Source organism: Channa argus, chromosome 1 (assembly GCF_033026475.1).
Source record: "Channa argus isolate prfri chromosome 1, Channa argus male v1.0, whole genome shotgun sequence".
Lineage (NCBI taxonomy): Eukaryota > Metazoa > Chordata > Actinopteri > Anabantiformes > Channidae > Channa > Channa argus.
In genome coordinates, this window is record NC_090197.1 from 2,100,663 (window position 1) to 2,114,863 (window position 14,201).

Genomic DNA, 14,201 nt, shown 5'->3' on the forward strand with positions numbered 1-14,201 from the left:
ACTCAGAACAAGAAGTGGATTTTATGTTATTTATATTTTTTATCTTGGAGAAATTCTTGTATTTATTTATACGTGTTTTTGGATTTGAGGAGGTTGGTTTTCCACGTCCTGCAAAGGCCTTTTGTAATTCTGGGCTTATTGTGACCGCAGCCTGTTCACTTTTCACCGTTGTTGCTGCTGCATTCAGTGGGTGGGACGATTCAGGGGTGCGAGCGCTGCTACTGTGAAAGAGGAGATTTCGAGCTCCACATCTAGGAGCTTCTATAAGCGTTAAAGCCAACTGTTCCCATTTCTGTCGACGCTGATGCACCGGGATCGTCCGAGGAGCTGCACCTGCTAACACTGACTAAACCAGAACGGTGCCAATGACGCCAAAAACACAACCACCAATTTTAAAATTTGCACCAACGACCAAAGAAAAGCTGCTGACACGGCTCTTTTACTTCTTCTACAAAGATATTCTGCTGCTTACTTCATTGCAGTGTCCCGCAGTCCCTCACCTGCTAAACCTCATTAGAGAACAGATTTGGTTTATTCTGTCACAGAAAATAGTCCCCAACAATCGCAGAACGGTATTTCCTCCTGATGATTTACTACAAAACCAGAGCGAGCAGGTGTTACAGAAAATAAATGACCCTTTTTACAATATTATTTCACATATTAATGAGTGAAACCAGTGAGTCCCAGGTGGTAGAAAAGCCAGAATGTGTTGACACGTTGGTTTGGACCTTTTTATGGGCCTTATCCTTTTACTAGGGTGAAGACGCATTTCACCTTTTCTTCTCCACATCATCTGTGAAAGTGAAAGTGTTTGAATGTGTCAGTAATTATTAATAGCAGCGTGAAAGGTAAACCATCACACATTGCCAAGCGATCCGGTTGCCATGACAGTGTGCACACAAGTGCCTTTGAGTTGTGCAGCAGGGATTTGAACTCTGGGCCTCTCAGAGTTGAACGAGGAACAGGAAGGTTTTATCTAGTGTGAGGAGTGAGCTGAACATTAAGGCTCTGTTTTTATTGGAGGTAATCTTCCTCTGCGGGGTGTGATGGGGAGGGGGAAGTACGAGGAGCTGATAGCAAATTGAGGCTCAGACCTCGCTGTGAATCCGGAAGGGATGTCGCGGCGACGCTCCCTGATCCGGTTTGAGCAGAGCAGCGTTTGTGCTTGCAAAAACGAAATGAGGAGGGGAGAAGAAGAAATGGAAGCAACAAGCCAACGAGCGGCAGAGACAGAGGGAATCCTCCAGGGGCTCGTAAAAATACAAACACAGCAAAGAGAGAGGAATCAAGACGGCAAACACAGATAGTGGTGGGTGGTGAGAGGAGAAACAGAACAACAGGAAAACACAAGCAGCAAGATAAAAAAGCCTGATAAAATAGATGAGTAACAAGTAGCTAAAGTGTTGTCATATCCTCCCCCCACGCACCTTTCTATTGTGACAATTTGGGTTATATTTTTAAAGCCCACTTCACACAGGCTGCTGAGAGACCAAGCAGTTTGTTAGTTTCTCTTCCTGCCAAAGTCAAGCGTCAGCTTCAAGGACTAAGTACAGTTTAAAATTAAGGCAAAAGTCTAACAAATATATTAAGGGCGTCATGTCCCAAATTAGGACCGAGATTGTGGATTTCATAACCAAAAGGTTCCACATCAAGACAAAAACTAAGCCCGAGTCAAGCTCCACGAGTCTCAAGTCAATATCAAGGTCAAAGGTCCAAAGTCAGGACCAACTAGTCCCATGCAAACACCAAAATGTACATAGTGAGGTCAAAGGTCAGAACATCAACACAAGGCCTAAACCAATCACAGGTATCATGTCCATAGTTCCTTTTCAAGACTAATCAGTCAAACTGTTACTGGAAGTTTGTGTCATTAACCAAAGATGTGAAGCTGCTCCTGATGCACAGACGTTATATGTGAGGACTTTAGTAAAGACTTAGCAGGATAAATCCTGTGAGTCCCATGAATGGCAGCCCCTCCAAGAACGGCTGATACTGATAACTCCAGTCTGTCCCGCAGACAGCGTGGTGCTCAAACACACGTCACAGCGACAGTACTCACCCATTCGCACGGCAGAGAGGGTGTTGGCCTGGCTGAAGGAGAGCGGTGCCATGGTCAGCAGAGAGACGACGATGTAAATCGACAGCAGCAGTGCTGGCAGAGCCGGCATCTTCCACTGCTCCTCATGGAGAATGGTCTGCTGGCTTCCTGTACCGCCACCTGCACGACAAGACACCACAGCCTTACTACATGTTACACAATCGGTCCGGATTGCGCCGCAGATACACACTTCACAGGGTCATTGCTTTAGAAAACCACAACTTGGCCCAAACATCAATGACAACACAGTAACACAACCACCTGGTGGCTTTAACAGAAAAATATATTATGACCAAATAAATCACTATTGTTTTCTTAGTGAAATACTTTAACTTTTGGACTGTGAGTAAAATATACTGTAGATAATCTGCTTAGCAGTACTGTGGTACTTGCACTTTTACTTGGATATTGGGTTTGTGTATTTCCACTACCTCTGCACACAGTGTATCACATTGTCACTTAATCCCCATAAGTTTAAATGGCAAAAAGAGTAAAGGAAAGAATGTTCCTTCATCATATAGTAAAAAGATGAAAAGGAATTAAAGGGATTCAGACTTCGTTCCTGTATTGTATTTGTGCTACAAGGCAGAAACTGCTTAATGATGCGTTATGAAGTATTTAGGGGAAAACCGTAGTTGTCAGCACCTCATGAATTACTTTTGCGAACACACACTCCCATGACCCAAAACAGCCCGTCGATGTTCACCTAGCAGGTAACAACCAATTGGGTGCATTTATCTTCCTTTATTTATTCAGCGAAGATTCTCTGAGAGCCCACCTTTCTTTTTCGTGAAGGCCCAGATCACACAATTTCACACCTAGAAGGTGAGAATCCACAGTCTGCTGCTGGAAGGTGTTGCTCAGCACAGTGCTGTTGATGAGGCAGCTAGGAATTGAACCATTGACAAATTCATCAATTTTAAATAGGGTGGCGAAACATTAGTACCACTTCTACCTATAATACACTCCAGTACGACTCCACCGCCCACGAAGACTTCAATAACAAACATCATCTTTCTGAACGTTTCAACCAATTCAAGTCGATTCTTTTTCAAAAACCAGGAGGCTTGATTAAGGCAATGGGTCGTTTTTGTGCTGAGAAGTCTGACATGCCGCAGCACCTTTGGGCTTTTTAATAAAGGGTTTTAATGTTTTGTAGCATTTTATGCAGGAAATATTCAGGGAAATGTGATAATCTCAGTAATTCAGTCAAACTAACGAGTGCATGAGATGGTGCAGGTCTCATATTTCTTTAAAGGGAGGTGCACTAACAAATCCCAGCTACACATGTGGGTGTAACCTTAGCCTGCAGTACATGTATGTTAGGTACCTGTGCAATCATGCTTTAAATGTGCTGATGAACACATTTATGCTTCAACTATGCTCAGTTTTCACAGGCGGCAACACGGGTTAGCAGGTAACAAGTAATGAGATGTAATAATGTCCTTCTCATTTAATAAGTGACAACAGAAGCAAAACGTGTGAAGAACAACTAAATCACGGTGCTTATTAACAGATTAGACGATACAGTGGATGTGTAACCTGATGAGGCTCAGCGGTGAAGCGCATTACTTTGGAGTTCAACTTGAAGGGATAAGAGAGGAGGAAAAAATGTAAAAACGAGGACAGAAACAGACAAGGAGAAGGCAGAAAGAAGCAGATGGAAGAAATATTAGGAAGGATGTAGCTTAAGAGGAAATATTAGAGAACAAAAGTGCATGTGCAGGATCCAGAGCGTATCACATGTTGCACAGAGAGAGATGGTGGATTTAAAATGGCTGAGCGAGAGAGAATGATGAAACGAGTCCAAATCTTCAAAGTAGATTAACGCGACTGAAGCAAGATACGTTTCATTAGTGGGGGCGTGCACGCTTTGCATGTTTGCCTTAACTTAAATACCGAGCTCCTCACAAGCTCGCAACACTTTTGCTTCCCATGATGCAACATCTGCATGGTTTCATCTCGGGGTGGACAGTTCTGTTGCTCTTACCTCCCTCCCAGAACACGTTCTGGGTTTGTTTAACTCACCCTTCCCTGAGTGTTTATCTCTGCCCTGCCAATGAGGCGTCCCGCCTGAATTTAAATGAGATTCCCAAATGGAATTTAAATTGGCCCGAGTCGATCAGGACGAGCTCCGTGGCAGAGGGAGCGAGACACGAACTGCAGAAGCCAAGAGATGGAGAGTGAAAGATAAAAGCCACCAATGAGAGAGGAGACAGGGGCGCAGGGGTTTCTGAGCGATACAGACCAGGATAATAATGATGTAACACTTTCAGCTAAATTGACTGATAATTACAGTCGGCTGCAAAAGTTTTTGTCCTCTTACTTTCCACATTATGATTAATCCACACTGAGCTAGTAGAAATGTAGTTTTTAGAAAGTAAAGTTAGCTTTTAATTTGCAAACGTCAACCACCAATATCATTTTCAGTGTTTTACTTTTGCATGCACACTTTTTCCCACACTGCTTGACCATATTTGTTATTTCTGATGACCAAAAAACATTAGCTGGACGTGTAGAGTTATTCTGTTAAAGAAAAACGTTTTGCCATTTCAAAATAAGAGCATGCTAACCTTTGTGTTTGTCATCTAAGGGTGGATGTGAAGAAAAGGCAGAAATGTTCTGGTTGAATGGAGCCATGGCATCTTGTTATTTTACCATTGTTGATTACAAGTGCAGATGGATTCCAGTGTTGTGCAGGTTTAGTTCTGTAGCTCAAAGCCCAGCTCCCATGGATTAAAATGAAGTAGTGAAGCAAATGAAGCATTGCATTGTGGGAGTTACTGTACACAACATTCAAAATGCATTACGCAGTGATAGGGAGTGATTTAAGAAACAGCTACTAACTTCAGAGGATCCACACCTAATGTGACCAGCTGCTGAAGCTTCACATTAGCTTCAAATTAGCTTTGTGGATTATGGAATTTGCTTTGAGCATTGATGTGCCTATAAAAACACAATCTCTGTTTCATAGGTTTTGTTTTTCTAAAACCTCGCAAACCATTTTTGCTCTGCTCTACAGGTGAATGAACACCTGATAAGTGTTTGAGCACAAAGGCTGGGAAATAGAACATATTTAGATTCTTGTTGAGACAAAAAAAGAAAGGAAACTGATATTGATCCTGTCTCATTCTTGAGAAGAAATCATAATACTCACAATGTCAAACTTTAACTTTGTGCTAAGAGGAAATCAAAATTACACATGAGAAACAGATTAATCCATGTGTCGCAACACCAATGTGTTCTAGTTAGGAAACTTTCAGCATCTGCAGCCCAGAGAAGTCCTGAACTGAACAACCATGCCTCTAAAATTAATCTGCAAAGCAACCTGTGGTTTTACAGCAGCTATACCAACGGCACACATGGATTAAACAGGCAGAAAGAATTTGATGAAAAGCAAAAGAAACTGGATGGCGATGAAAACAAGACTTCTGAAGGAAAAGCTAAACAGAGATTGAGAGAGTAAAGTGACAAAACATGAATGGAGAAAATATGAAGGCAAAAATCTGAGTGACAGGAAGTTGGACAGAAAGAGACGTGATGATGAGCTGAGACAGAAAATGAAAAACGGCCGCCAGCACAAATAAACAAATGGTGCTAACAATTAATTAGGGTCTTTCCTGCTGGAAGTGCTATCATGTCAGCTAGCGAGCTCAGCAGACGGGACCCTGCTGATACCGTCCGCCACCACGGTTTCCTGCAGAAGCTTTGAGGCTAATCACAGCCGCGACTCCATTAACTGCTTTCAATCCCATCTCATTTTACATTTAGCTAAATCATTCCAAGCAGAGCACAAGGCTTTAATGTCCTGGTTCATCTGCTTCACAAGTGAAGACCCACGGAGTCAGAGCGGTGGAGACAACAGACTGAATAAACTTTCCTGAGGACGTGAGATCATATTTGTGGACGATAAAGAGGCTAAAGAGAAGACGTGTAAGTGAGAGCTGATCTGAGTAATCGGAACAGAATTCAGAGATTTTGTTTTTTTTACCAAGGAATGTCAGGTAATTTGACAGTTCACAGGAAAAACACCAGAGACAGACAAAGGCTCAGGGTCCTGGGGCATCAAGAGGCCTCTAGTCCAGAGTCTTTGTCTGAAGTGGTTGTTGACATTTCTTTATTTTTCTATCTGATTCTCAGCTGTCTTTCTTTCAAGGCTGATTATCTGCCAACAAAAATATTTTTATCGATTAAATCTCTACACCAAAGTAGAGTAGAGCAATTGAGGAAAAAAAAGGCTGAGTTGTTAATGTCAGCAAGTCTTTGAGCTCTTCCTGTGTGATGAAGACATGAAGCACAATTCAACCACAAAGACACAAAATGAGACAAAAGAAATTACTAAATTGACAAAAGTCTAAAACTGCAAAGCTGCGCCACCATGAAGATGTCTGTGGAGATTCTCAGCCACACATGTTGTGGTTTCTCCATAGGTGCTGCTGCAGCAAGTGGACTTTATTTAGGTTCTTGACGAGGTTTGGGTTCTCTTTGGTTCTAACTGACAGGTTGAAAAGTTTTAGTTTTTTTACCTCTGTGGACTGATGCAAGTAACCAGGGTACAGTCGGCTGAACGGAAGGCTGCTTTCCGAAATCAGGGTGAGGGATTAGGGAGACCTGGCTTCCCCAAGTAGATTTCTGTGAGGCAACACCGATTTCTCTGCCACATATGTGCACAACCAGGTTTATAATTGACTATCTTCTACTGACTATGTGCACAACAAAAGGCAGCAGGCAGAGACTGTTAACGGGGTAATGCTGCCTAATTCTTAGTGCAAAGTCTGCAGGAGAAGCTGATTTGTTTGAATACCTCAGTACGTGCATGTAATCGCAGGCACTGAGGCTTATTGAGGCCACAGGTGGAATTTTCCCCCACCCTCAGCTTTACTTCAGTGTGAACTGTCAGAGTGTGAACTGTTAAAGTTTGAGTCAAACTGTCTGGGAAGGGAATGGTGAGTGTTCAGTGCCTGTCATTCCATTTCGATGTAGATATCCTTCAATACTCCTCTTTACAACTATCTGGCTTCTCTGGCCAGAATGTGCACTCGCCTCCACCTGGGACTCCCCACCTGTCAGTTAGAACTAATAAAAACTTGTGTGCCTCCTGGTAAGTCAGGCCTCAGAAGGCTGTGACAATCTTGCGATTTGCAGGCTGAAATGTTATTTTATGGCCCACAACGGACTGCGTGGCCAGATCCGTTTTTATCGGTTCATCCTGCATTTCAACAATCACACCACCACCAAAAGCCTGCTTTGTATCGTGGCTCACAAAGCAGCTTTAGAGATTTACCTCAGCAGGACAAAAGAATCTCCAGCATTTTAAACTGAAACATGTTCGCTTCAGTCATTATAGCAACACCAAAGGTTAGAAAACACACCTTTTAATCTGCACAGTCCCAAACGCCTCCTCTGTTTCTCCTGCAGCTGCACAATCACAGCAGTGCCTTAAAGGTTATATCGTAAGCTTGGACGTTCTTGCTGCACAGCAGTCCTGCTGTTATTTTGTCTCATTCGGGCAAAAAAAACAGAAAAGTCAGAGCTGAGGTGAAGGATGTGTACAATAATGAGGAGAAAACAGGTTTCCACCCAACAAAAGAGAAACGCTCCAGATAAAGCACTTTGTTGAGTAATGGCCCTTAATGCTCACCTAAATATAGGATATTAGTTTTCTCTCCCTCGAGGGGATAAGGAGATTTTGTTTTTCAGCGACGCCATCATGAAGAGCAGTGTGTTGCTGACTCAAACCGCTATAATGACATGGTAATCCTCTCATTTAGACGCTGACACATGACACATTTCTGTCGACAAAAAAAAAACACACCAGGGAAGAAGGCGAAAGAAGGAAGGAGGGACGTGGGATTAAAAAAAAAAAAACTGGCGACAGGAAGCAAAATGGTGCAAATCAGAGTGACAGAGTAAGGAAAATGGATTTCTCCCCGCAAAGGTTTTATATCACCAGCTTGTTCCAAAACTTTTCTAACAGGTTTAAATTGGACGTGTCTGTGTGCACGGGACAAGTCAAATGAGGGTTTATAAATGAGAAGAGGAAGAAAAAGATCTAGACGAAGCACAAGGCGCAATTTTATATATGAATAACTGGACATATTTTAACAAGTGCACTAACTGAATCAAGAAATGATAATGCGAAAATGCTTCAAGGCCAAATCTTCCCCAATATTTCAATCAAATATAGTTTTGTTAACGGACGACGAACAATGGGACCAAACCTGAACCATTTTAGCAAAGCGGAGCGTCTCACTGTGAATTTCCTCCTGTATGGAGACTTTCTGAATGTTCTCTGAGGCTGTTTTCGCTCTGATTTTCTTAGTTCAAGCTCAAACCAAGGTCTCTGTCAACACCGCAAAGACTCCCAAAGACAGGACATGTGGACAACTCCATGCACACATACAATGTGCTACGAAGCGAAACACAATGAGCCAAGGTACCAAACGGTGCAGTGTTGAAGCTGCTCGGTCACACTGTCACAGTAAAATAACCGCTTTAAAATGATGACACTGACTTTGAGGACAAAGTCTCCAATCGCAAGAACTGCGTAACACTTTATGGCACCACATGAGAAGACACTAGCTCAGTCACTACCCAATGTGTTACAGGTATTCTCAGTATGGGTCAACACAGAGTCCTGAGACCATGATGTTGGAGGAAACAAAGAGTGAGTCTCACAATAAGAGACATAAGTTTGTTATCACATTACACGATGTCTTTGCCAGTTCTGTAACAGTCTAGTGTGTTTGCTAATGCACATGTAACATGCATAACATGGTTTGTGAGGAGAACTAAAACTGGTGTTTACCACAGTTTTGAACATTTTATTCTTTGCTCATATTCAGTTCCATTCAACAAAAGCCAAAGGAGAACAAAATCCATCTCAAGGCTTTTAACATAATAATGTCAAGACCTTACAGTTTTTTACAGGAAACTCAACAAAGCCACTTTGACCAAGCACTATGCAACAGTGGGGAGGAAGACAAGTCTGACCAAACCGGGCTCAGGGTGGGCGGCCATCTGCCTCTGCTGGTTGGAGTGAGTGGAAAGTGGAGAGAGAAAAGAAACACGAAACAAAACACTGGGCAGGTGGGAAACATACTGTACATAAGGGACATTTGTTAGAAATGTTTCCATGCCAAGAATGATCGTTGTTCACACAGGAAACTCACATTTACTGCTGTGGTTCTGCTGATGAATGTTGTTGATAAAGGTTTAGAATAAACGGAACAACTTTATTTGTTCTGAAAAGATTCAGTGCATATTCGGATAGTGTGTTTTATTTAGAAGAATTGCATGATGCAGAATTACGGTAAAGTACAACATGCCACATTTTCCCTCACAGGAAGTAGGATGACGTATAAATGGCCTCATTGTTTTATCTCTGCTCACAAAGGGTCGAACAATTCATGCATCACTCCGGTGTCTTATTCCTGACAGTTCTTTTTTCTGTAAATTCTGATGTTTTTCCATGTGTGAAAACTAAGAATTCCAGCTTTTCCAGGGCAGGAAAACAGAAAAGATTCCCAACTTTAAATCACAGCAGGCTCCTGCGGATCCAGTTTGCCACTATTAACATAGATTTGCAAATTCTCTACACCAATGATGCCAGTAGGGGAGTATATACCTGGGAATTGAGTCTGAATAATAATTACCGTTATTCTGATGATCTTGCTGAACTGGGAGAGTGACTACAATAAGCATATATAATTAGCCACTAAATCACTCAAATTTGCATTAAATTACCTGAACAGGACATGTTCACACTTTAATCGTACTAATGAATAAAAGACGAATAAATACAGGAGGTTGCAGGCAAATGTTGCAAGGTCAGAGTTTTGCAAAAGTCCAAGATGGAGGGACGGTAACAGAGACAAAGGAGGAACAGATGAGTGAAGAATATAGGGGATGTTTTCTGGGAGGAAAGGCAGAGCATTATCTAAACATCATCGCTCAGAAGCACAAGGAAAGCAGAGGAATCCGTCTTGGTGACAAGGGCACCGAGACACTTATCGACAAGCTAATGAGTTTGATGGCACATTATTCATCAGATAATTTAGGGACAGCAGTGGGAGGCATCGACAGACGACAATGACGAAGCAGAGAAAAACAACCAGTGAGGATGAAGAAAACATGTCACGAGAGGCTGCAGCTTCAAAACTGGCACTTTCCATGTTTTAGATGCCTGAATTTCCCCAGTTCGTCAGGGTCTGTCGTGGCACCTTGAGTGCAGAGAAGTTGGAAGCTTTCACACAAACAAACTTCACATGCTCACTACTTAAAGACGATCTTCGTTAAAGAAGTAGAGGGGGTTGATCACTGCCCTGATATTTAGGCCAACAGTGAACCACAGCATCTCTTGTTTAAGCTGCATCTTGATTAGTTTCACTGTCTCCCTTCATTCAGCTGTGTTTCATGTCAGATACAATGGATTGAAAGTGATCAAATATCCGACTCAGTCCATCCTCCTCAATTTCGTTCCCAACACTAAGTTCATAGATTCTGAATCGGTCCTCACGCTGGGCCCAGTCGAGCTCAGAGCAGACCCTCGTGCTGGTTTGTGTGCTTTCCACTGATCACCACACCTTTATGACTGAGGCCATATCCAGACCCATCCAGTCTGCATGATAAAAAAAATACATCATTCACTGAGGTTGGTCTGTCAGTGCACAAATGAACCAGGCTCAACGTGATGCGGTTCGGCAAAGAGCTGCAGTCTTCTTCAAATACAAGAAAGTGGACTTATGTGGTGGAACCAAGAAACATGGACTGTCCTTAAATGTATAATCAGTTATTTTAACCCAACCCATGATCTCTTCCTAGGCCAAATCCACTCATTTGTGCCTTCATCTGAAAGATTGCACTTTTCTCAGTGTAAAATGACGATGAAGGAGTCATGAATGGATGATAATGATGATGATGATGATGTCAATTTGCCTGTAATGACCGACGGAGCTGTGAAGGAGGTGGCGTGGGCCCATTTAACCCGTAGCTATGCTCCAAATAATAACTGATGACAGTCATCGAATGGTGTTTTAACAATTGAATCCAGCGGTTTAACTGTTCCTACGCTATCGGGGATGTAGGATCCTGTCTGTGAGTGGAGAAGCATTAATCTGTTACTTAAGCTGGACTGGACTCTCACTGGGGTCCCCACCATAGGAACATGGTTGGTTGTAGAAACCTGCTCCTATTTTTGTCACTTTTACAATCCTTTTGTGAGTGCTGCTTTCACTTCCTCCAGATGATACAAAAGGAAGAAAAACACAAGAGGTGAAAGAGAAAACCTGAAACCGAGATGAGCAGAGGGATGGGGGGGGGGCGATACAGTCATTGAAAGGCTGCTCTAATGGGAACTGCAGCAGTGTGAAGGTGACAGATTGACCCTGAATCTCCTCTACACTCAGGAGATTTGAAGCGTTGGGGTGAAAGCTCCGGAGACGAGCCATCGGGGATAACAACAAACTCCAGCGTCAGCAAATATAGAGGAGGAAGAAGAGGAGGAAGAGTGGAGGGTGGGCAAAGAGCAGGGAGAAAAGTGGGGAGAGGGCAAATTAAAGAGGTAGTGGGGAGAGATGTGTGTAGGTGTGGATAGATTTATGGTAAGTGGGTGGGGGGGAACAAAGGTGAGAGGAGACGAGGGAATAGGAGTGAGGAGAAGGAAACAGGATGGAGGGAGAAAGGTGAAGAGGCACAAAGAAGAGCAGAGGACAGAGAAGGACAGGAATGAAGTGGAAATCCTTTTATTTTATTACATGTTATGTTACACGGTGTGAGCGCAGATATGACACATCTGAGCATAAAATCTAATATGAGCAGAGACGAGCTTCACAGCCCAAAACAGTCTTAGAGCATCATCTCAGTTTATTACAGTGTTGGTCTGTTTTGGTCCGTTTCCCACGTTAATTTAGGTTTTAGTACATCGGGATTCTCCATTAACCTCCACATCACAGAACCATAAACTGACGTTTGTTGTGCAAACATTCTATATTTATATGTTTGTTGAAATGTGGCCTTGATGTAATGTAAAATAACCCAAAAAATGATTCCAGTTGGATTGGCCCCAGCTTCCCACCGTCTATAAGCAGCTTAACTAATGGGTAGAAGGATGGACTCAACTAATGAGACTGGTTTTCCCAAAAGCATCAGCTGTTTCAGTAATTTACCCATTTTTGCTTTTCCTTTGATTAAGACCACAATGAGCTGGATGAGAACATCCAAAAAATTAAAATTAAAAATCAATATCGAACCAAAGAAGAGTTTTCTTGCTTCTGAAACTCAGCACATACAGACCAAAATCCACAGTCCTTCATTTGCAGCATGATTAGTACAAACCTGCATCTTTCTGTTACTTTACTGCCCGTTTGACTCTACAGGAGGACGGGAGACAAAATATCCACTTGATTTGATTGAAACCAAACTGCTGAAGCTTTAGATACATATTTTTTCAGAAAACTTCTGATGTTGGCCAACATCTCTGTCACTGACAGGGTTTTAGGAAACAATGTTTTAGTAACAGCCAACACGTTCTCACATAATGAAGCTTCCTGAGGCGTCAAATTGCACAGATTTTTTACATCCTTTAGTTCATCATGTTGACGTTACTACAGGACAGTCCACGAGCAACTTTATATATACACACAGAAGCTGCAGGGTTTTTGGACTGGAACAGGAGGATTGATTTCTACAAGTGGAACCTGTTTCAGTGCTCACACAAGCGCCTGTTCTTTTCATTGTGAATCTAACAAAATTGTTTCCTCAACAAACCAGAATCAGGCTGGTGTTTTTTTCTATTTCTCTGTCAATCAATGACAACCCGACAGAAAACAGCTGATTTGCTGGGGACGGGCTTGAGCTGCGGGTTAATCCACGTTTGGTGTTGTGGTCTAATAATGCAGCTTCACGGCTCAGAGGAACATTCAGACACACACTTGTTAGCAGAACTCACTGAGCATTAGTCTTTTCATGGGATCCATTCTCAATAAGGAAGAGCAGCTCATCAGACCTGACAGCATCTGAACTCTCATCACTTTCACTGCAGCACTGACTCATTTATGAGAGGATTTCACTTTGGAATTAAATTCTTACATAATCTTTGTCTTGATCAAGCTGTGAGAGGGGAAAAAAATCTCAGCTCTCTGTGGTGACCACATGCTCCAATGTCAGAGACTGACCTTCACCAAACAATATAAACCAAGGCTGGTAGATTGGTGCTAAGAGAGGTAGAACAGACAATAGAGGAAGCGAGAAAAGGCAAAGAGTCTTTATCCAGAGCTGAGGCGGAGTTGTGTGGATGAAGCGAACGATCCGGTGAAGATATGACTTCATCCCCTCAATACAAACAACAGAAAACGTGAAGAAGGAGCTCAGAGTGACTGAGCTCTGAACAAAGCCTGTATTATCACCGCGCCGGCTGTGTTTATCTGTGAAGAAGCTCGGTGAGCAAGGAGACGGGGAGAGGAAGCGAGTGGTTTGCAGTGGAGCATGCTTTGTTTCACAAATCCTCAATGAGAGAGTGTTTCTCCTTTATTAAGTGCAGATATGAGATAGAAGCAAACAGCACTGAGTGGGTTTAGTTAGAATACACTGAAATTGGCTTTACAGCTGCTCACAAGGAGCAACAAGCATCAAGTAAACCCCTGTGAAAAGCCCCACTAATTAACCACAATAAATCATCATGTGAAAGCAGAAAGTTAGAGACTTGTTGGTGCCAACAGTAGGAGACTTGGCAGAAACAACCAGATGTAAACAGAATTTAAAAAGCGCAGGGACCGACTTCATTAGGTGACCAGTACTGCAAAGCAATGATCATGTGACTGTGTCAGCAGGACTGAAGGACATGATGATCAGCGTCTGACAGTTTGTGTGAAGTTTGGCATCAGTTACAGCAGCTTTAATCCTTTTTTATTCAAAGGAATATACTAGTGCGGCTGCTCGGCTCAGCTAATTTACCATGGACACTCATTGTTCCTCTGTCTAATGAAATTAATGGAATCAGTGTAAGTTTCAATCAATCATCACAAGATAAGGGAGCAAAATCTGTCCCATCCTCCCAGTGGACTGGCACGTGTTGCCTTGTAGCCAAAAAAGCCAAAGAAATACA

The 14,201-nt window shown here is 42.6% G+C and overlaps 1 protein-coding gene across 4 annotated transcripts in view; it reads right to left on the reverse strand.

Moving 5' to 3' along the window:
- The window catches only part of LOC137128091 (glutamate receptor ionotropic, kainate 5-like), a 161,444-nt gene that overhangs the window by 64,274 nt on the left and 82,969 nt on the right, over positions 1 to 14,201 (reverse strand). For all 4 annotated transcript variants that reach the window (XM_067505916.1, XM_067505824.1, XM_067506079.1 and 1 more), the window contains exon 3: positions 2,060 to 2,218. In XM_067505916.1, the coding sequence (XP_067362017.1) occupies positions 2,060 to 2,168 (109 nt within the window). In that variant the 5' untranslated portion in view covers positions 2,169 to 2,218. The remainder of the gene's footprint in view (positions 1 to 2,059; positions 2,219 to 14,201) is intronic.